Source organism: Nannobrachium achirus (genome assembly GCF_963921795.1).
Source record: "Nannobrachium achirus genome assembly, chromosome: 16".
NCBI classification, from domain to species: Eukaryota; Metazoa; Chordata; class Actinopteri; order Myctophiformes; family Myctophidae; genus Nannobrachium; species Nannobrachium achirus.
Window position 1 is genome coordinate 30,220,087 of NC_137823.1, and position 24,636 is coordinate 30,244,722.

The following is a 24,636-nucleotide window of genomic DNA, read 5'->3' on the forward strand; positions in this document are numbered from 1 at the left end:
TCCTTGGCCTGAAAACGTTGAAGACCTCTGATCTACAGTATAAACTCACAAAAACCTTAAAAAAATGCAAAAATATCCCCTCCACAAGCTCACAAAAAACAGTGAGAATGACCGATCTACAACCTCACAAAAAAAAGTATCCGATCTATAAGCTCAACTTGTCTGTTCCAAAAATAGTTAAAATAGCGAATATGAAACTCACAAGCTTATGAGCTTACAAGTACGAAGCTATTTTAAATATTTTTTGTACACCGCCTGGAAATGACACTAGTATGTCTCAGGAACTTAGCCCAATCCAACCCTTGATGCTGAGTGCCAAGCAGGGAGGCACTGGATCCCATTTTTCAGAGTCTTTGGTATGACTTGGCTGGGGATCGAACCTTGACCTCCCAGTCTCAGGGTGGACACTCTAACCACAAGGCCACTGAGCTGGTTGAATGGGTTGGATCTCAATCTGGTCTATCAACACTTCATGTAGGTGTATGAAAGAAAATAATGCACAGATACACAGGGCCGGTTCCTGGCATAAGCAATATAAGCGGTCAATTAGGGCCAAAACCAAAGCGGGGGCTACAGGAAGAATGAAGTTCCCCAACTTCATTCTAGGCCTGGCTGCCTTGATTCATGAGCAAGTCAATATGCCTCCAAAAAGAACATTTTGATCTGTTGCTGCAGATTATTTTAGGTGTAAAATAATCTTGCATAGGGCCACCTGAGTCCTAGAACCGGCACTGAAGATACAAGTACAGCTATGTATATTTGTTGAGAGACAATGTACTGGGGGAATTTAACATGATTGGAATTTAACAGGATTACATATTAAGAGTCACGCTGCGATGCAAATAAGACTTACTAAATAAACAGACATTTGAACAAGTCATTCAGTTCAGTCATGTTGGTCATATAAATAATGGTTCCTAGTTTTCTGCCTTTGGAAAGAGGGCTGTTGATAATAATAATATCAGTGAGGATGGACCCATACTCACCTCTAGTGAGAGCGTGGTAAACTTGAATATTTCATGGGTACAGCTGGAACTAATGGACTGAAAATGTGGGCCTAATGAAAGGAGACAACCAACCACCAGAACACTGGATTTTATTCTATTTTATTTCTCCAGCTTGGCCTCTGAGTCCTACCCAGTGTACTGTATTGTTCTAGAAATGAAGGGGTAGCCGGATTAAATAATTGTCTTTATCGTCGTTGTCGGGTGTCCAAAATGTATGGCCTTTTTTGTTATTATTTTAAAAACAATTTAAAATGGTGAAAATAGATGATCAACAAGTATCACAAGGCATTGTGTGCTTCAGATCTGTTATTTTCACAACTTTAGGGGGGAAAAAAACATACAAATGTGAAACTTGGAGATACAAGGTTTCTGCCTGACAGTGACGATATGTTCATTAATCAAACTTACACATTATCAGTGGGATATCGGCGTCACACAGGTAATTGTCCCACAGTGCATGGGAATCAGCTGCACGGAGCTCAGGGAAGAGACACTGTGCTGGAAAGTTTACAGATGACCACCTTCAGACCAGAGGTCATGAACACTTAACTGACCCTGAAAGTTCCTGTGGTACAACAATGTACTATAGATAGATACCTTTACTACTATACTGTAGTGACACTTATGCAACCATCTACTGTACATTCTACAATATGTCGAACAGCAGGTGACCATTACAATAGCTGTGTGTGTGTGTGTGTGTGTGTGTGTGTGTGTGTGTGTGTGTGTGTGTGTGTGTGTGTGTGTGTGTGTGTGTGTGTGTGTGTGTGTGTGTGTGTGTGTGCGTGCGTGCACATATGCCCTCCTCAGGGGTCTAATGAGGTCCACAGAGCACTCTGAGGCAGGTTTTGACTATACTAATAAAGAGAAGCCCTCCCCTCACACACAGACACACACACACTCACACTCGCGCACACTCACGCACACACAGCTTTGACTTTTGGATAGGTAGAGTGAAACAGATGTCCTTGGCCTTGTCTCATACCTCCAAACTATTTACACACACTCACGCACACAGTCCACACACGCACGCACGCAGCAGTGGTCAGCAAAGAAATTGGCAGCACAGCACCTCTCAATCTCTGTCTCCCCTCGACATAAAGAGGACTTTATGTTGGACTGATAGTAGCATTAGAAAACACAAACCATGTTGGCCTGGACTCAAACCTCAGCAGTAGCAGTAGCATAAAGCCTGTTTGCTTGCTTGAAATGCTGGCAATTTCCTGGTGTATTTAATTTGGCTTGTGAATGTGCGCTGCCTCAATGGCGATTTTGGTGCCGGCAATATCACATCAGGCAAAGGTATAGTCAAATACCTGCATTGTTATGGCGACATTAAGCAGAGTGTCTAACAAAAAGGGCTGGGGTGAAAACAAACTATGCCTTTCGGCCATTCTAGCCTGGTGGAGATCATGAATGGACACATTTAAAATGGCCGCACATTAACACATGTATAACTGAAAGACTTGTAACCACGTAGAACAGTAATATTATGTTATATAAATTTACTTATTAAAAATAACAATAATAAGTGTTAATCTAACCATGAGAGCCATTTGTAACAGAATGTACAAATGTAAGCCCATTTATTTGATTAATGTCAGAGTTAAATCAACACTAAGGATTTTAATGTTTACAAAAATGCAGACACAGGGTTTCCGCGGGACAATGACAACACTTAACCGACACCTTCGTTTCTCCTAAAGCAACCCGGAACCCAGAAGTAGGCTTCATTTCCAGCGAACAAAGTTTACCCCAAGACAGAAATAGCAAGACATGCCATCTCCGGTTTACTTCCCGTATCTGCGTGGAGTAGGTTGACACCTTCTTAGGAGGCAGGAAGCAGGTTGGAGTCTATTCATTTCCAATGGAAGAGTGAACGTGAACACAGCTTCTGAACCATTCTTTAGCTCCATGGTCACGGCACTAAATATTGGACCCGATCTTCACAAGCCAAACAATATTCCCAGCATTTTCGTACTAAAATGGCTTTTTTCAGAGAAACAAATAAGGAGAAATCAATCTTATTATCGACCTTTCACTATCCCAGCCAGGGCTGGATTTTCATGGAGGCCATGAAGGCCATGGCCGCCATTTCCCCTCAGTTTTGCCTTTCCCCTCAAACCATTGGCATGACTTGAGGCCACAGTGGCCTTAATGCCCCAGCTGACTGTACCACTTTCTCCTCTGTCTCATTCTTGTCAATATGTAGACAGTAGCCACCGGTGTCTCTTTCTTGTCATGTAGACACCAGTGTCTTTTGTTAAGATTCTGAAATACAGAGTCCCCATCTTTAAACCAATCCGGTGACTTTGATTGGTGCTGGGCTGAGCATGGATCAGATGGTAAATACCATAATTTATCTATTTCACTGCAGATTAGGTTATCATCCCTAACCCTTAGACTCAACAAATTCTTTCAATGGACTAAAATCATGTTTTATTTGATGGCCTTCTTGCCCTGGCATTGTGCCCTAAAAAAAATGGACAACACCAAAGGCCAAGTGGCCTTGCCCCTAAAATGACGAAATTCCAGGCCTGATCCCAGCAACACACTCTCGCAGGATCTAGTACCAGTAAACAGGACGTCCGCACGATGATTTGCCATCAGACGCCGGCGCCCACTTAGGAGTCAATTTGTAGAATTTAATGTCCCATTTCGCTTCTAGTGGCTCCAATTAGGATGGCCTGTCTTCCTTAATTAAAAATCTTTGGTTATCCCTTGTGCGCGACACTGTGGCGCGACGCAGTACGAGTGCGGCCTGAGCAGGAAGTGTTTGCCGTTTGTCACTTACCTTCCTCAGCAGGTTACAGATCCTCTCGATGTTCCTCAGCCTCTCCCTCTGCAGGGGGGAAGAACAGACAACACACATGCAGCAAAACGGAAGTCGTTAGTTTTACTAAGAATCCACAGAACAATTTGACTGTCAATGTCGCTGCTAGTTTCTTATGTGCACTAACACATGCACACACACACTAACCACCCACACATGACGTTTAGTAATACTGTAAGCCTATGACTCTAAAAAAAAACAGTTTTATCCAAAACCATTTATCTTGTGAGCACCAGTAAATGGCCCTAACAATCTCTATTTCTATTTCTCGAATTATACTATACACACAGGGACATTTGGCCCATAGTGATACAAGCACACACACACACACACACACAGGTGCATGCACGCGCACGCACACACACACACACACACACACACACACACACACACACACACACACACACACACACACACACACACACACACACACACACACACACACACACACACACACACACACACACACACACAAAGAAGAAGAAGAAGAAAGTAGACCCTAGACAACCGGGGAAACCAAATGTTGCAGAGTTTAGCGGTATCTGCAATGCCAATTATCTGAGGTAAGATACAACATCAGCAGATTGTGACGCCATGTTTGATGTGGATTTTCATTGATGTTAAAAGATTCAGACAAAACCTTTTATTTCCATATTCTCTGGCACAAAGATATTTTCTGATTCGAGTCACCAGCTAAATACATATTAACTTGGGGGTTCGTGACATGAAAAAGTTTGAGAACCACTGCTGCACACTGCATAAACGCTTCATCGACTGCAGTGAATTTATTTGTGCCATCAGTCAAAACTAACTTCCAAACCATTGTTGATCAAGCGCAAGCTTTTCCAGGGCTCCGACAAGCCGAAACCCACATTCTCACACAATAAATAAATGAACAGTGGAATGAGCACAGTCTCCCGGTGCTTTTAACATCGCCATTAAATATTAACCAATGCTCTGCACAGTCGTGCAATCTGGACAGGACTTGTTACACCGTTCATTCCTCGGGGGCCAATCAATGAACTTTAGATGCTTATGAATCATTCAGCAAATGTCAGAGGTCAACTTGATAGTGCCGGTGGCCCTACACATTCATTCATTTATACCTTAATTTCTTTTGGTGCACTGTCCATAAACTGTTTGTAAGTGCCCCTGGGGCTCAAAATCGATTCATTTATTATATTATCCTTTTATCATTTAATTTATGTTCACAAAATAGATTGTTTTTCTCCCTTCTGTGAAGCTAAAGAGATGGCAGCTGCTAACGACCACCACACTGATAAGGAGAAAGGGGAATTAATAAGAGATTTATTTTTTAATAATACATCCGTATCGTGTTTAGTATCGCTTTTCTCTTCAAACCATGTTTTGACTCTTTCTGATGTTCCATACACAAGTCACAGCAATTTTCTCTCATTATTGTTAAAGCGATAAATGTTTTACCATTTTGGTAACACACCCATGTCTATAAATGCATTATAAACATACTCATAAATTATCCTTTTATCATTTAATTTATGTTCACAAAATAGATTGTTTTTCTCCCTTCTGTGAAGCTAAAGAGATGGCAGCTGCTAACGACCACCACACTGATAAGGAGAAAGGGGAATTAATAAGAGATTTATTTTTTAATAATACATCCGTATCGTGTTTAGTATCGCTTTTCTCTTCAAACCATGTTTTGACTCTTTCTGATGTTCCATACACAAGTCACAGCAATTTTCTCTCATTATTGTTAAAGCGATAAATGTTTTACCATTTTGGTAACACACCCATGTCTATAAATGCATTATAAACATACTCATAAATGCCAAAAATACTTATCTCCCTCTCTGTCTCTCCTTCTCCCCCCCCCCCCCCCCCCCCCCCCCCCCCGACATGGTCGAGGCTGATGGCCGACCACCCTACAATCTGGGTCTGCCTGACGTTTCTTCCAGTTAAGGGGGAGTTTTTTGTTGCCACAGTTGCAAAATTGCTTGCTCAGGGTGGGACTGTCGGGTCTCTGCTCTACGTGTAAAGCAGTGGCGGATTTACGCGGTGGCTTTTGGTGCTAAAGCACCACTCGTTTCCGGACTAGCACCGGTAGTTTTTGGGGCTAGCAAAATCGGGAGAGAGATGGTCAGACGGAGAAAAGTGTGATACCCAAGTGCAGTACTACTCCTAAACAACGGCAGTTCTATCTCTCTCTCTGTTTCTAAATGTCTCTCTCTCTCTCTCTCACCCTCATCACTCTCTCTCCCATGCACGTTTGGTTGCACAAAAACACACGGGTTAAGCTACACTTTTTCCTGTTAATAATAACCTGCGTGAAATAAGCTGCATTGGGAGGTAAGCGGGAGACACTTTATTGTGAAAGTAAGACAGGAAACGATAGTTGTTGCTGGGTTGGCCCTAGTTGTCGGTTTGTTATGTTCTTAACTCTTCCTGTGCCGATCCCGAACTAGTTCGGCTTTATTTCAATCCAATACAATTTTTTTTTTATTAATTCACTTACCCCGAGCTGCTTGTAGAGTCGTGGGTGGTCCTGGCTCGCTAGCCGCTAGCCAGCTAGCCATTCTACTCTGTCCGACGATATATTCCATTAAAAATGGTTTAAAATACATTTTTGAGCTCCCCAATGTTCACCCAATGTTCGGCGCCGCTTCCGATGAGTATACGAGTGTGCCGATCCCGAAGTATTTTTTTATTTTTATGAAATGAATAAAATGATAAGAGGCTTTCTGAAGCCTGGCCTGATTTTTCTAGCTACTAGCCGAAAGCTAGCAACCTCCCGGCCGGCCGTTATTTGCGAACGAAATCGCCAATCTCTGCCTAATCCAATGAAAGACCACATCTTTGAAGGCTTAAATATCTCTGGATTGTGTCTTTAGGGAAGCGGCGCGAGGTTTATTTACGGCGAAATCGCCCAAAAATGATCTTTTAGATGACAAAATGGGAATAGCCATTCTGTTAGCATTATCATCCGGGACCTTTCCATGACGTGCATGAACGTGAGCACGTGAGGTCCTGGAAGGTGAGGTCCTGGAAGCTAAAGCGCTCGCCTATGAGAGATACCCTGGCATTCTATGGCCCCTAGAGGGCGCTGGCACTAAATGAGTTAAGCTGCATTGGTTTGGAATACGAGCGCGCAGTTTAAGTTATACATGATGAATGGACAGCCAAAACAAGTTGTATTATCAGAACAGTTTAGCCTACACATTAATTTGCGAACGGGGGCGCTGGGGGGAGAGAGAAGACAGCAGTCCATTTCAGCGTCATCTTGCAATGTGCACTGTTAACCCATGGCCCATGGGAATTATGGAAGGCACGCAGGACAACTAACAACCCATATAAAACAAACATTATACACTCGATTGAAGTTCTTTATGAGGAGATGTTATGGAAACTGTACAAGATCACCACCAAAGCCTTTACAACTTTCCCAAAGTTGCATAACAGAGATGCATGGACGCACTATCATGACCACTCGACCATACAGTGAGTAAAATCTAATAAAAAAATCTCTATTAAATCTAATTCTTCTGGATGATGAGTACACTTGACTGCTGCTGCAGCTTGCCTATGCCTAACTCTTTTCTTGATGTCAAAAGTTGTCCGCTGAGACAAATGTTACTTAAATCATCAGTTGTTTTGCTTAACCTAAGGGGTGGGTGGGGACTGGGAGACTGCTGGTGAATAGGGCAAAATGACTGCAAAACTTAAAAAATAAATTAATAAAACTGCGGTCGCGTGCACGCGCACACAAAAGCTCCCTTTAGCACCCCCTGCTGATCAGGGCTAGATCCGCGTCTGGTGTAAAGTGTCTTGAGACAACTTGTTGTGATTTGACACACAAATCGAATTTAATTGAATTGAAGTCTCACCGCACGACAGACAGTTAACAGCATCACAGGAGCAAACAGAAAGAATGAAGCATACAGTAAAGCAACGGAGCATCTCGGACAATGAATTGCCTTTTATTTACTTATACACTAAATAAATAAAAAGGTATGCCAATCAGTGGCGTCAGTTCAGCAAAAGCTAGGGTATGGCAAAGATGGGAGTCCTCATGGAAAATAGGCATTACATTTTTGATAACACGCAGCGCGAGGCGTTGTGAGCATGTAGATCTGCTATTTTCACAATGTCTGAAATAAAAATAAAAAACGACTTTTTCTACGGTTTCTTGGGCTGGATATGGCAGCCTGGAATGGTTTTTCAAGTGCAGCTAAACTTAGCATGTTAGTTATTTTACTGTAATTTAACAACATAATAACCAGCGCAGATAGACAAATAGACATTCATGGATTTATGTTTAAAAGTAACTTTTATTTTCCCCCCTGGCCCCAGGGTATGGCAGCTGCATACCCCTGCCATACACAATTGACGCCCCTGATGCCAATTAATACCTCCCCACTCACATTTCTGTGTTGTCACTGCTGTTGTATCCTACTGACTGTGACTCACCTGCCAGTGAGGAGCCCCGACAGGGAGGACGTAGAGCCTTCGTTCTACTCCTTCCACCCCAACACTCCCCTGCTGACATGTGCCGCCCCAGCCTGTAGGAGTATGTGCAGTGACGAATATCACCCTCCCCTTCACTCCCCCGAACACGAGCCAATTGTGTTCACATAGACGAAGCCGGATGCACCGCTGTGGATTAGAACCCACAACCTTGGTGGTGGTGGTGGGCAGGGACTTTTGCCACTCACAGTGAATGTGTTGTAATCTTCTTATAATTACAGTTGTAAGAACTCAATGCAAACATAACACATCATACAGCATTATATAATGACTTGGTGAATCTTCCACTGCCAGTGAGAAAGAGAGAGTGAGTGAGTGAGTGAGCCAGTGAGAAAGAGTGAGTGAGTGAGTGAGTGAGTGAGTGAGTGAGTGAGTGAGTGAGTGAGTGAGTGCTGTGTGTGTGTGTGTGTGTGTGTGTGTGTGTGTGTGTGTGTGTGTGTGTGTGTGTGTGTGTGTGTGTGTGTGCGTGCGTGCGTGCGTGCGTGCGTGCGTGCGTGCGTGCGTGCGTGCGTGCGTGCGTGTGTCACGCACACACCTGTGGAGTGGCTCTTCACATGACAACATATTGTTGTTGTTGTCGGGTGGAAACCTTGTTTGTCCAAAACCGTTCGTTTTGCATTTATCATTTAAAAAATATATTTTAACACTTATAGTGCCAACCCAGAGTTTCCCGAGTTTGTGTATAGCTGTGCCAAGCCCGAGTTTCCCGAGTTGGCCGTTTTTGAGTAGCTCTCCCTACTCTCCTTACTCCCTACTTCCAGTTTCGGCATGATCGCGATTGCGAAAATGCATGTTTGACTCCGGGAACAGCCCATGGCAGCTCCCATGACAACCATTTCTGTTTACATTTGAAGAAAACACTATGGCCTATATCTTGGCCTATACCCGTGCACATCGTGCACATTAAAACGTAAGAATCTAAAGATTCTGGCAATGGAAGACATTGAAGATTTTAATGCTTGGCAGCAAGCAGGTTAAACAGTGAAAATAGACAATCTACAAACACACAACGAGTCAACGAGCGAGGCATTGTGTGCTTGTAGATCGGCTATTCTCACTAGTTTTGTGCGACAGTCTTCTATGATGAAGTAGGGCTACTTTACGAGGAAAAGAAAATTTGAAACTTGGACTTGGAGATACAAGGTTTCTGCCCGACAGCGACAATATGCTCACATAAACAACCTCAAACACACACATGCACTCTTGCCTCCGTAGGACGTACTCATGCTCAGTGTGGGCTAATTATTGTTCCTGCCTTTAGAGAACGCTGTCAGAAAGCAGTCTTTCCCCTGTAGTTTTGGGCAGAGAGACAATCAACTGTAGAGCCGACGAGCTGCAGTGTGGCTAGGCTGCCGCCGCCTCACGCTCCATATTTAGAAGCACAGCTAAATGCCAGGCAGAGAGAGAGAGAGGCTAGAGAGAGGTGCCATCATACATGGTGGGGAGAGGAATTACTCACTCACAGTATCATATTGAATTACCCTGATCATACTGCATAGCAGCGTACAGTGTTGGACCTTTCTACTGGCTGAAGATAAACAGCATTACTCACATCAGACGTACAGTACAAAGTTCATCGCATCACATTGTCGTACGGCATTGTAGACCACTGGTTCGGTGACCCCCAGGGTTCCTTTTGGAGTACAATGGGGTCCCCACTCCCCAGATGATAAGGAACAGTTTAAACACTATGCCTATTTCATGTTTTGGCTATTCAAACTCAACAACGTGTTGTATGGCGACACGCTGTGAATTTGTAGAAGGGCCCATTTTCCAAAATGTTGACATATGTTGACAAATCCTCTCGTATGGGGGTCCCTGGCACAACATATTTTCAAATAGGTTATGCAGCCAAAAACATATCCATTTGTTGTCCCTTGACACGAAAATATTTTAGAACCACTGTTGTAGACTATATTATCCTGGTACATGATTAAAAAATAAAATGTTTATTTTCTCCCTCTTTGCCACACAGATTGAACAGTGCCTAGCTGATATAATACAGTGACTCTCTTCCCACCACCTAAAGGACAACACAGACAACACTGAGCTTCTCTTCTTCCCTAGGATGTCTTGCCGCCTGCAGGATTTCCATCAACAACACCCTGGTGACTCCTACTCATACTGTCAAGGACCTAATAAATATATTAGACAAAAATGCAGATCTACAAGCTCACAATCTTGGGAGCTTGTATATCTGTTATTTTCACAGAATGTTAGCCCACTTATAGGGATGATAATGGTTCAAGTAAGTCAGACAGAAAGATGGAGGGAGAGGTTTTAGGGCTTGCCTCCTGGCAGAGATTTGCGCTCAACTGAGCACACCTTTCTTGTTCATTCATACTGTATGCTTGTTGATGCTCAGAGTCTTGAGGCTGTGTTGCCAACTAAAGCGCCTAATTTCTCTCATCTACCAAAAAAAAAAAAAACACCTCATGGGACTTCACCTCATTTCAACAGCATCCGCAGCATGTGAAAGAAAAGGTTGTATTGCCTTTTTAACCTTTCTTCACAGTATAGTCACGGTACAGTACAGGGCAGAGCGCAGAGATGGGAAAAGTACTCGCATTCAGTACTTAAGTAAAAGTAAAAGTACTTGTGAAAAAAACGACTTTGGTTAAAGTAAAAGTACTCAATTCAAATAATTACTCAAGTAAAAAGTAAAAAGTACAGGCTTTGAAAAGTACTTTTAAAGTAAAAGTAAAAGTATTTTTACCGTATGTTTCTGTGCAAAGCCAATAGAATTTGAAGGATATTAAACATAAAAGATCCCCACCAACACACGTCTTAAAACTGGCCCAGGATTGGTTTCCTAACTATGATGTGAAATCTAAATACAGCAAAGGTTTTCTACCTTTTTAGACTGAGTACCACTTATATAAAAATATATAGGCCTATACATATCCCACGATCCCAGAAAATTGTAGTCAGTAACGTAATCTGATTACTGCAATTTAAAAAGTAACTACTAGTTACTTTCAGTTACTTGATTTATGATGACTGTTAACAGTTTTATCATAAAATATCTAATTTTAAAGATTCACATACTGGATAACACAATAGTCCACTTGTACACATACTGTAATTCACACAAGCTACTGCATGTTCAGAAAATAGAATAGGTTAGATCAGGTTCTCAACCTTATTTTTTTACCAGTACCACTCAGAAAATATTTGTCTCTCCAAGTACCACCATATGATGTTAAAATGCAGTAGCGTAACACCTTCCCCATCCTATTCATAGACAGGCACAGTAGGCCTACACACAGAAGGCAAAAGTATTCCTACAAACAAAATAAAGAAAAACGACTTAATAGATTTATATCCAAATGACTGGTACTTTCTAAGCAATGGCCAAATGTATAATGTACATACTGTACTGTAGGCATATATAAGAAATAGATGTATTGTTGATTTCAAGCATTCACTTGTGACGTCGGCCGCCTCTCAATGCAAACAACCAACCTCTGTCACTGACATACTCTTAACGACCAGCATCCATTCTCCCATCAAAAAATAAATAAAATCATGTTTTACTCATAACAATCCATAGCCAGCCTCGATACAAGACTGTTTTGATCCAAGGCTAAACAAGCGAAGCACCAGCGCCCACCAAGTTACACCACTGTTTCAAGTCAAGGACCCCCAAAATGACACTTATTAGCCCATGGACCACCATGCATCACTGCTCTAGCAGTGATTCTCAACCATTTTAATTCCAAGGACCCCCAGTTTGACATGCATTAGGCTACGGAACCCCATTTATTGGGTAGAATCAATGTTAATTTAACTCTTGAGAGTGTACACACTGAGAGTTACAGACCCATGGTCCATTTGTTTCCAAACTAGCATTTAGCAGCTGCATGGGGTCAGGGGGTGCATTTCAATTGTGTACACTCGACAGACCCATAAGGGTCCATTTGGTTCCTAACTATCATTTAGCTGGGGAGTGGGACCCCCTGGGTTGGAATTCCCTTAAGGACGCCTGTAGGTCCCCGGACCCCGCTTTGAGAACCAATGGCTTAAACAAGCCACTTTATAAGGACTGCCTTTTGCTTACCTTTGTAGAAACAGCGTGCGTGTGTATACATATCTCCAGTCCTTCTGTGTGTGCAGTTTTCCTTTCAGATGGTAAATATTCCATAAATCGCCACTGAACCTATTTGTTGGTGTTAAACTTATCAGTGCTACCATTGTAATCAAAGGCAGATACAGCGTTCCTAAATCAGATTATTAGCTTTTATTTCCCAACAGAAACTTAATAAATGACCAATGTTTTCATCCAACTTCCTCTCCACGTTGAGAGTAAAAACAAACAGCCGCAGCCGGGCACAGTATCCCATCCAATCACAGAGAGGGATGCGGAAAATAAAAGTCATTGATTGGCTGTAAGACGTTACATGCGGAAATGGTGTGTCAGCAGACCGCAGCAGACTCACAAATTCACAATGCGTCGCGGTTAGCCGTGCTGTGAGCTTGTAGATCTGCTATTGTCGATGCGCAACACCGTCTTACGACTGAACCTAGCATAACATGCTGGTGTTCCCTGAAGCGACGCTACGTCAATGCGTACTGGTATTTCTACTTGAGTATTTTATTGTTTCGTCTCATCTGCCGTGCAGCGGCGCAACATTAATTCAAAACCAAAGTAGCGAGCCTGTTTTGAAAATGTAGCGAAGTAAAAGTACAGATACTTGTGTTAAAATGTAACGGATAAAAGTAAAAAGTACTCTGAAAAATAAATACTCAGTAAAGTACAAAGTACTGAAAAATGTACTTCGTTACAGTAACGAAGTATTTGTACTTCGTTACTTCCCATCTCTGGCAGAGCGATATGGCTTCAAATAATATCACAATTATTTAAAACCTTTGCTTCGATTACTATTAATGAATGATTATGAAAAATAAAAATAGAAGTAAAATAGCAGATTGGCTATTTCTAAATTGTTGTATGCCACCATTGTATAAGTATAAAACAGGATTAAGTGGTTAATCAAACACATCGATTTAGTAGATTATAAAAGATCTATTCGATTTTTTCATGTTGTTTTGTTGGGAAAAAAACTTGTATGACCTTATAACCGATTATTCGGTTAAGTAAGTTGGTTCTAAATATTGGTTGAAATATTGGTGGTTAATTGCCCAGCCCTACAGTGTGGTAAATTTTTTTGCTGGTCGTTGACTGGATCATGAGGAAAAACAACCATTGTCTGTAGGCGTTGAGTTCGCAGATGATGAATGACGGCCTTCTTTCTCTCAAACAACAACATGCACAAGACAACTCTCCAAAGAGGCAGCAAAGACAGGCCCAAAGATCAATGTGAAGAAAACAGAAGCTATGAGAATAAACAACAAACGGGAACTCCCAGAGAACATAAAAGAATGTGGCCGCTTCACATATCTGGGGGAGCATACATGGCGAAGACGTTGGATCAGACGATGACCTCAAAAGCAGGATCAACAAGGCCAAACATGCTTTTAACACGCTGTGACCCATCTGAAACTCCAAGCCCACGGCACCGTCAGAATGACTGAACAGAATATTCAACACTTACGTCAAGGCAGTCCTCTAAGGCAGGGGTCTTCAACGTTTTCAGACCAAAGAGCACTTAGTTGAGAGAGAGATGAAGCAGGGACCCCTTAGTTGAGAGAGAGAGATGAAGCAGGGACCCCCTCAACCTTTTCATGGATTCCAGATTGTTTGACAATCATCAGTGTATTTTAGATTCATGTCAATGTGTGTGTTTTCTGATATTTAACCACTTGAACCGTCGATACATAATGAACTTGACCTTTCACTCTGTACTTGGTGTGCTCTTTTTTCCCCTCTACACCACACCTCTTCACTGAAAATAGCCGATCTACAAGCTCACAACACCTCGCAGCACGAGACGTTGTGAGCTTGTAGATCTGCTATTTGCCGGCTAAAGTTCTCAGAATATGTACATTAGGGTTCAAGTGGTTAATATAAAAAAGGAGATAAAAGATTCTATCACACAAAGATTTGGAGGACCCCCTGTTGTAACTCTGAGGACCCCTAGGGGTCCCGGACCCCCTGTTGAAGACCCTTGCTCTATGGATCAGAGACAGACAGGAGGAGAGCGACTAATATCACCACCAACAAACTCCAGACCTTTGTCAACAGATTCTTTAGACACAACCTGTGACATCAGCTGACCGATAAAATTACAAACGCCAGCCTGTTGGAGAGAACCAACCAAAACTCCATCAAAGCCAGGATGTGGAGAAGAGGAAGTGGGGTGGATTGGACACACCCTCCGTAAACCAGCAGACACCATCACAAGCGGTTCACATACTAAACTGCGACCTATGGTCGCAAAAAAAATCTAAAACAGTCAACGCTTATAAGTGTCACGTAACAACACAAATAGTATTACTTATCCATGCAGTGCCGAACAAAGGTGTTCATAACAGTCAATGCTCTACACAAGTATCTCACCACCATGTCAAACACAAAGCAATAATACTCAATACTATGAAACACAACCCAATAGTGCAGAGCCAAAAAAGTGTCCATTGGTCAGTGCAAAAAAATCACAATAAAAGAAAAACAAGAAAGGGTGACATAGCAAGACGCCACATGAAACACTCTCTGGAAAAGTCTTTACAAAATTTGTTCCAGTTAAGTTAACCTGGTTGCGTGATACATTTTAAGGCCCTTTAAGACGGGGGCGGTTGACACGCTCTAGTAAATCATTTTCAATGAGAGGCGGGCGCTTATTTGGGTTCTGCGGATAAGCTGAAGGGCGGAGAGCCAAGTGGGCGCTGTCCCATGACATTCTCAAGCTCGTTTCATGCACACGCCTACGGGCGGCAAGAGTTGGATTGTGGTCATCTTTTTTTCTACGCTATGCGCGCAGGAGGACAACAACAATGGCTGCTACCGGCTGCAAGTTCACCAAAATGTATTTAAAAAAAATAAAAATAAATCCCAGCTACATGGACAAAAACAAGAGGGCTTTCTCCTGGTAGACCGTCGCTGCAAGGCTGGGAACGGAGGGTCGTGCACCGTTTCCTTGGTTACCAGGCGTAATAACGGCCGGCATTTACTCACGGAGCGCTTGTGTAATAGCCAATCAGATTGGCTATCTGTCATTTAACAAAGTATAGGACATAAGTGGTTAAATTGACTTAATGCAACAGATGTACCATTATGGATCCATTTGCATTTGTACACTATCAGAGCTAAATTAACCCTCATGATTTGACTGTCGAGTGTCTGGCATGACTCTATTTATGTGTTTATATGTCCTCATATAGAATAGAATAGTCCCCACTCCTTGGGGTGTTTTCTGTCACATTATATGTACAGTATATACATACTGTAGGTGAAATTTGTCCTCTGCATAATACCCATTATACCCATCCTATAACAAGTAGGAGCAGTGAGCAGCCATTCAGATTCTACGGCACACATACGCTATTTTGTTCTGACTTCCTTCACAGGTGTTACCGATGATACTAACGAAGGCTATGTTCCATTCTGGTCAAACAGAGTCAGGGTGCATGTTGGCTCACTGGAAACACTCTGCTACACCAGTGGGTCTCAAAGTGTTCTTGAGTGGGTTCCAAATGTCCCCATACAGGTGTGTAACTCTGGCTTCCATTTGTACACTCTCAGAGTTATGGGGGTCCTTGAAATTAAAGAACCACTGTACAATAAATCGAAGAGAGCCTTAATTAGTATCATCAGTAACACCTGTGAAGGAAGTCGAAAGAGGCCCGGAAGTAGAACAAAATGTTATATTTGGTTTTTGGTTTTAATTAATGCCACTACTTGATCATACTGAAGTGTTATATCATAAAGAACAGATATACTAGGTATAGTAGATCTGCTATTATTTGAATTCTGAAAAGTTTTTTTTTTTTTTACATTTCCACCCAAAAATAATTAAATTCTTATTTCTTCCTAGTCCAAATGAACCTTTCAGATATCTACAATGACATTCTTCCTATCCACTATTCCATGAACTTTTAAAAGAGTTTGGTGTGACACATCCTGCTGTTACCTTCATCTGTTGAGTACAATGGATGGTTGCGCATTCAGATCTACAAGTAACAATGCATTGTGGTCACAGTTTGTAGATCTGCCTATTTTCGGGTCCGCATCAGTGTGCCGACGGGCCGGTATTCCGACACAAAAAACTAACCCTAACGCTACCCCTAACCCTAAACTTAACCTCAGTAACCGTGACGAGTAACTAACCTACCGACGCTAGTCGGAACAGCGGCCTGTCGGGATATTGAGCGGACCCCCCGCTGGTGTCCGACACCAGCACACAACCAGGCTTTTAATATACATATTATTACACTTGGCATCACCGGAGGGAGCCGCGCGTGCACACACACACACACGCACGTGTGTGTGTGTGTGTGTGTGTGTGTGTGTGTGTGTGTGTGTGTGTGTGTGTGTGTGTGCGCGCGCGTGAACATGGCCAAAACTGCAGACTCAAAACTTCTCATTAGGAGGCAATTAGGCTGAAGCTCTTTTGATATGCAACTCAGTGGCATCTGCTTGACAAGCAAGAGCCTGGTGCAACGCTGTAAACAAGAGTCAAATCACTCAAAGGAATACGTGTGTGTGTGTGTGTGTATGCGCGCGTGCGCGCGTGTGCGTGCGTGTGCGTGTGTGTGCGCGTGTGTGCGAGCGCAGGTGCAAATTTGCGTTTATGCACATCCGGTTGCTTGCTGTTGTGCATGTTTGTTGCGTTTTGTGGTGTTTGTGCACGTGTGTGATTTACCGTTGCTTAATTAGCTAGTCTGGCCAATTAGGAACAAATTGAAAACAACAGGAAGTACACCGGCGGTGTACGCTTGACTGCTGGGTGGGCCCCGGAGACGTGGACAGGAGGGAGAGAAGGTTCATGGAGGAGACGAAGGTTAATGATGCTTCTCTTTAACATTTTCTTTTAGCTAATGTGCTGCTGCTGTCAGTGGTGGAAAAAGTACTCAAATGTTTTACTTGAAGGTCTGGTGACATGGCCAAAACAGCTAATTATTGCTATCAAATTAGCCAATTTTTTTAATGATGTCATGTACCCCCATGTTAAATTACCCAATCAAATTAAGTTATTGTAGTTACTGTACTGAAAGTAGTACTTCTGTACAGTAACGGCAATACATTAATTTGATTGGGCTAATATGGGGGGGAGGGGCGGAGTCGAGCATCCATATCATTATCTTTTGAAACTGACCCAACAAAAGCTGTCCGAGGTGTGTTTCCGACTTTCTAAACCAACTTTAAAACTATCAGTTCTAGGGCATTCGCTATAAAATCAATGGTTAGACCGATAAAAAAGTACATGTCTTCTTCAAAAAAGGTGTCAGAGATTAGTTACGAGGGTCAACACGCTTCTCCCCGTCTATGAGACGGTTTTGTCGACCATACCCTGCTGTCTCTTGCCCTAAACCTGACTGGAGCACCCGGGACACCGGAGCAAGCGTAGAACGAGGGTCCAGCGATCTCCTCCTCCGACCTCTGCAGAGGAGGTCCGTGGCTCATACACTCTGTGTGTGTGTAGCCTGTGTGTGTGTGCTTTCGCGCGCGCGCGCGTGTGTGTGTACACACACAATAGCTCTCGCAAATAGCCGTGCGGTGCAGTGCTAGCCGGCTAACAACAAGGCATCACGTTGTGCGCGGCACCGCACGACGGACGAAGTATACATTGCGCGGCACCGCACAACGGACGAAGTATACATTCACTACTAACTGATATGGCCCCGCCTCCTTTTCAGACTGTTTGGAGAAAGACCACGTGACCTACTGTATCATAATGTTAAATTTCGGCCGGTGTCGCCACTCCGTTAAGTAAAAGTATCAATACTGCAATATAGAAATACTCTGTCTGGAATTCAAAAATGTACCGTAATTGCTGGACTATAAGCCACATCAGAAAATAAGCCGCACCAGCTAAATTTAGAACAAAAAACGAATGTTTACATATATAAGCCGCACCTGACTATACGCTGCAGGTGTCCTGCTAGAGCGCCCCTGGTGGCCGTTAGCTTCAATAATCTATATATAAATCCTTGTAAAACTAACTAACTGGCCGTTAGCTGTAAAAATCTCTATATAAGCCGCACCGTTGTATAAGCTGCAGGGTTCAAAACATGGGAAAAAAAGAATAAAAGTATGAAACTATTGGTATCAAAATATGCTTAAAGGAGTAGTTCACCCCCAAAATGACTTTTTTTTCTATTGATTACTCATGCCATGGAGAGTAGAGTTCAATAATATTTTTAGTTTTTTGTCACATTCCTAAGACATAAATGTGATAACAATAAATTTACCCCCATTCATTTCGGATGGTGACCCGTTTCGAAACGGGTCACCATCCGGAATCAATGGGGGTAAATTTACTCAAATCAAATTTTTGTCTTAGGAATGTGACAAAAACCAAAAAATATTATTGAACTCTACTCTCCATGGCATGAGTAATCAATAGAAAAAAAGTCATTTTGGGGGTGAACTACTCCTTTAAAGTACCAAAATCAAAAGTACAAATTGTTTGAAAATAGCAGATCTACAACGTGTTGTGGGCTTGTAGATTGGATATTTTCAAATAGCCTAGGTATAAAATAGGGTTAAAGTAGTTAAAGGGGAAGACCACCCATTTTCAAAATTGAACTATGTCATTAATATACCTTAGAGAAGTTGTGTGGGAAAAAAAAGTTCCCCCTCTTCTGTGTTGCCTAGAACTGGAGGATTGATTTTGGGGTTTGTATTGTAAAGTACAATGTGTGATGTCATCAAGTTGTACTTTACAATACAAACCCCAAAATCAATCCTCCAGTTCTAGGCAACACAGAAGAGGGGGAAGTTTTTTTTATATTTCCACACAACTCCTCTAAGTTACATTAATGACATAGTTCAATATTGAAAATGGGTGGTCTTCCCCTTAAAGTACAACATTTGAGTACTTTTTCCACCTCTGGGGTAGACCAAGCACCAAGTCACAGATCAGCATTTTGTGGTGTTCCTTAGTGTGCCCCAAGCACACATCTAATAGACCAATTTAAATGGCTGCGACCGGGTGCATAATGGGCATCCCTTGGTGGCGAACAGATTTAAAATGAGACTCATTAGATATTTGAGAACCTTGAGTTCCTCCAAGGTTCCTACCCCAGGAGGCCTCCACGTTCTGGTTCTGATGTAACATGGCAGAGGTACATGATATTATCATGGCTCCCAGGCACTATACTTAATCCCTTAATAGTAGACTGCATGTGCCGGGATGTGTATACACGTTGTGCGTGTATGCATGTTTATTAGGGAGGGAGGGTGGGGGAGAGAGAGAGAGAGAGAGAGAGAGAGAGAGAGAGAGAGAGAGAGAGAGAGAGAGAGAGCTGTGCGCGTGTGTGTGTGTGTGTGTGTGTGTGTGTGTGTGTGTGTGTGTGTGTGTGTGTGTGTGTGTGTGTGTGTGTGTGTGTGTGTGTGTGTGTGTGTGTGTGTGTGTGTGTGTGTGTGTGAATCAGTGCATCTGCAGTGTGTAATCTCTCTCTCTCTCTCTCTCTCTCTCTCTCTCTCTCTCTCTCTCTCTCTCTCTCTCTCTCTCTCTCTCTCTCTCTCTCTCTCTCTCTCTCTCTCTCTCTCTCTCTCTCTCTCTCTCCCCCCTCCCTCCCTCCCCCATTTGTGCATGTTGTTGGAAAAGCCAAAAAAGCAACAGCTGCCTTGAGCGTAGAAAAAGGACAAGCCAAGCCCTGAGCTGTGTTGGGACATTCAAAACAATAATGTATTCTCATCTGGGGACAGATAGTGTGTGGGCGCGTGTCTGCGTGTCTGTGTGTGTGTCTGCGACTGCGTGTGTGTGTGTCTGCGTGCATGCATGCATGCGTGCGTGCGTGCATGTGTGTGTGTGTCAGTGTGCATGCAAGCCATGTGCAACATGAACCCAGAGATTGGTCCATGTCCAGGCAAACAAGTGCAACAGGGGGAAGACAGCCTTCAGATAATCAGCCAGACAGCTCTATTTTTTGTATAGTAATGCCCTACTTCGTCATACAAAACTACACGTCATACACAAAAGTAGCAACAATAGTTATCTAGCCAATCTAGGCCTGCAATTTTCTATCAAATATCTATAAATACTGAATCAATCAACTTCAAAACTGTCTGGGGTGTTCTCAAAAGCCTGATTAAACAAGTGAAATATGCATTTAAAATATCCCTTTAAAACATAATGCATCATTCCCACTACAAATGAACAAACTATTGACATGAACGCGCGCGCACACACACACACACACACACACACACACACACACACACACACACACACACACACACACACACACACACACACACACACACACACACACACACACACACACACACACACACACACACACACACACACACACACACACACACCCATTAGAACAAATACGTTAAATGTCAAATTGATGCTGACAAAACCGGGCGCTTAAAATTCATTTTTCTAACTTCAAGGAAGAAAAAATGGAAATCTGTGGAAGTTCTGTGATTGAGAGGGAGCTCGTTCCATTCTTTAATGGCTTTAAAAGAAAAGGCAGATTGTGCAAATAGGCAGTGTCATTCAGGAAGCTGCAGTGCTGTCTCCCCTTGAAGTAGACCTTGAAGCTCTGACAGAGAGAGCTCTTCAGCAGCAGAGGAGCAGCATTATGGATTATATATCCACGCTGTCGGGTGGAAACCTTGTATGTCCAAAACTGTCCCTTCTTTTATTATCACTTTTGTAAAGAATGAAAATAGTCGATCTACAAGCTCAAAATGTGCTGTGTTTTGAGCTTGTATATCGCTATTTTCACTACTTTTGTGTGTCACTCTTGTATGATGAAGTAGGGCGTTCATCTACAAAAACATCGTAAAAACGATGAAATATGGAGATTCTTTGCTAGATAATGTAGGTTTGCACCAAATGGACATCCGAAAACAATATTATCAATGCTTAAAATGTATTTTTTCAAGAATCTCACAATATTACTCTGTTTTCTTGGTCAGAATTTCAGGGCTTGTTTTGTAATAGGCAACTTATTACATTCAAATGTCTTAAGAGGCTTCAACTATTAACAAATTGCTTTTGTTAATACTGTATACTCTCATCTTCTCTAATCATTTTCAGAGCTTCCGTGCTCCAGACTATGATATGATCGGAAGTTGTGGGGGGCAACAGTATGGCCACTCGAGAATAGGTTCAATGTGATACTGAGCCTAACCCTGGCACATAGACACGAAACCACGTGAGCACAGCCACTACTCAGACAGACACGCGTGTTCGCGCATACACACAGATGAACACTTAGTTGAGCTCCTATGGGGCCATGGGCCCTCTACAGAGGGATGTTGGTTCATGTCGTCCCCAGTTAGCTCTCTGCCGCCCGCTGCTCGACCTCAACCTTCTCTCTGGGGGCTGAACCGCCACAGTGCCACTAAAAATGTATCCACTGTAAAGATCCTGTGATTTTATTGCAATTCTCCTCAACCACTGCTGAACTTCCAAGCTCCATCGAAAGAGTAATTGTTTTTGATCAAGTTCAGTGGTGGAAAAAGTACAGTACAGAGATTCCTTACTTAAGTAAGTATCAATACTGCATTGTAGAAATACTCTCTGTTACAAGTGAAAGTCCGGAATTCAAAATTTACTTACAAAAGTGTTGGTACCAAAAGTAGAAAGTACTCATTATGCAGAATGTCCCATTTCACAGGTTTTCAAATGTATAAAATGTATGTAAGTGTTTTTGAAAATAACAGATCTACAAGCTCACAATGTGTCGCATCGCAACACATTGTGAGCTTGTAGATCTAATATTTTCAAATGGCCAAAATGTACATATGGCTGAATTGGTTAATGTATGTTTTGCAATAATAATCAAAATCTACAAAGTAACCTGTAACAAAAGTTTTGATGAGTTCATAGCTGGTTAGACGTCAAGCAATTATTTCACGTCAATAATCAGCTCACGGTAAGGACCAAAGCACGGCGTTGCTAGCCGACAAAAAAGCCGGACTAGTTCGGGATCAGCACTCCGGATTGCGTCGCTAGCCGACAAAAAGCCGAACTAGTTAAAAAAGCCGAACTAGTTCGGCTTTTTGGCACTATAAGGGTTAACCATAAATTTGTGCTAGGACAAAAAAATCTACCACTGTATGCCAGGGGTATTCAACTAGATTAGTAGACAGGGGGCCACAATTGTAAAACGACTTGAAGTCGGGGCCACACAACTGTTAACCGTTAAGAGATGTCTAGCTGGTTAATAATAATGAATACATCGTTCATATACTGTATAGTAGTTTTATTTATTTAGTTTTATTGTGACACCAGGATGCCACACAGTCGCAATGCAATTGCTTCATGATTGCAGCACAATTTTGTATTACAAAAGCTAAACACATGGGAAATAAACAACATTGATAATTCTGCATTACACAATACTAAACAAAGTGGAAATAAACTACTGTTCCTTGCACAGTAAGTTGACAAGCTGAGACCGCCCGACAGCTGTGGCAATGTCTTTCTGCTGATTAACACCATGTTTTGCAATAACATTATGAATCAATTATTTCATAGGATATATCAATATATCCTCGTTCATTCATCCCATACATCCTTGTTCATTCACCCCTAAGAAAGTTGACCAAAGATTTTGCCATTCATGTTGGATTAATTTAAGCTCAGCAATAAAGGACGCATACTGTACGCTTCCTGTACGCATGGCTGTACAAGAAAGAAGGAGAGCATTTCTGGTCATTTCCTTTCAAAATGGATACAATTCTGGGTCAGTTCAGTAATACGAATGGAGGGAGTGAGGAAGGGAGAAGAGGGATGCAAGCCATGAAGAGATATAATGGAGAATGATGAAAAAGGAGATAATAAATGTGACAGAACCTTAAGTGCCCATCTCCCCATTGAATTCTTTGATACATTCTGGATCGCGTAATGATATGCAAACATAACAAGATATGAAAGTGCTGCTGAGTGGTGAAATCTGGTCTCACATAATGTCTTCAAAGTCTTCAAAAATGCCTTTCAAGCCAAATAATTCCTATAACTCGCCTCTCTTAAGAAATCCTCTCTCAGCAATCAACACCGCCTCCCCTCTTTCTCCCCGCCAGGCTTTTGTTCTTGTTCTGCCAGTCCTAACTAACTCTCCAACTTTTCTCCCTTGATGTTACTGTAGCTCTCAGTTCCTAAATACGTTTAGAAGTCTGAGGCTTACTACTACACACTGTAGAGTGATGTGCCCTGTAACTCTGAGAGTGTACAAATGGAACCAAATGGACCATTAAGAGTTATGGTGGTCCTTGAAAATGAAACATGTGTCATATATTCTGAAGAAAACCTGGAGACTGACATTCAGTAATTGGGACTTATTGTGGAAATAAGACATTTATAATGTGTAAAAAATTAAATCTAGAATTTGCCACGGACAAAACCAAGTCTTGCCACGGACACATTTGTCCGTGTATGGACATGTTGACCCTGGTTGTGAGCTTGTAGATCTGCTATTTTCAAACAAATTAAAGTGGTCAGACCGTTCCAATATCAACATGCGCCCCATTCATGTGTCTGCCGCAGCTGCATTTAGATGGGTGATGAAACGGGAAGCAACTGCAAAGGCAAAATAGTGAAGGGAAATTAAACGGGTCTGACTGATGGGCGAAACACATGCAATGTAAAATAGAACGTCACTTGATTCAAGGTGATTCAAGGGGACCCTTTTTTCGTCAAAACACTTCACTTCATCTTGTGTTCACGTTTCACAATAAAGCGTCAAGTGCCTCATTAATAACATGCAGTATATTTTAACATACATTTAGACTCAGTATTTGCCATTAGAGTCTACTGTGTGCACACGTTGCTTCATGCTAGCCTAATTTGCCAGACGACTCCTCACACTCTTTACTCAGCACAACCCCGGCTAACGAGTTGGCACGGGGAAAACCCTCCAGCACTTAGCAACAGCCTGGTGTCCGTCATCCTCATGCCTCATTTGCATCAGTTTGGAATCTAACTCACAAATCCATTCCAAGCAAAACAATTAGCCTGGTCTGAAATGTCATTTTGTTTCACTCAGTGGTGGAAAGTAACTAAGTAGGCTACATGTACTCAAGTACTGTACTTTTCTTTTGTACAATTTTGAGGATTTTTTTACTTTCTTCGGTACTATTTCCTCATTTCAATACTTTTCTACCCCACTACATCTCGGAGGAAAATACTTTTTACTTTTACTCCACTACAATTATATGAAAACCTTAGTTACTAGTTACTTTGTATTTTGATTATTATTATTATT

At 42.2% G+C, this 24,636-nt stretch overlaps 1 protein-coding gene across 2 annotated transcripts in view; it reads right to left on the minus strand.

Moving 5' to 3' along the window:
* The window catches only part of cnih3 (cornichon family AMPA receptor auxiliary protein 3), a gene marked incomplete at both ends in the record, with an annotated part of 113,295 nt that overhangs the window by 65,902 nt on the left and 22,757 nt on the right, over positions 1 to 24,636 (minus strand). For both annotated transcript variants that reach the window (XM_080744593.1, XM_080744592.1), the window contains one exon: positions 3,802 to 3,849. In XM_080744593.1, coding sequence (XP_080600719.1) covers positions 3,802 to 3,849 — 48 coding nt within the window. The remainder of the gene's footprint in view (positions 1 to 3,801; positions 3,850 to 24,636) is intronic.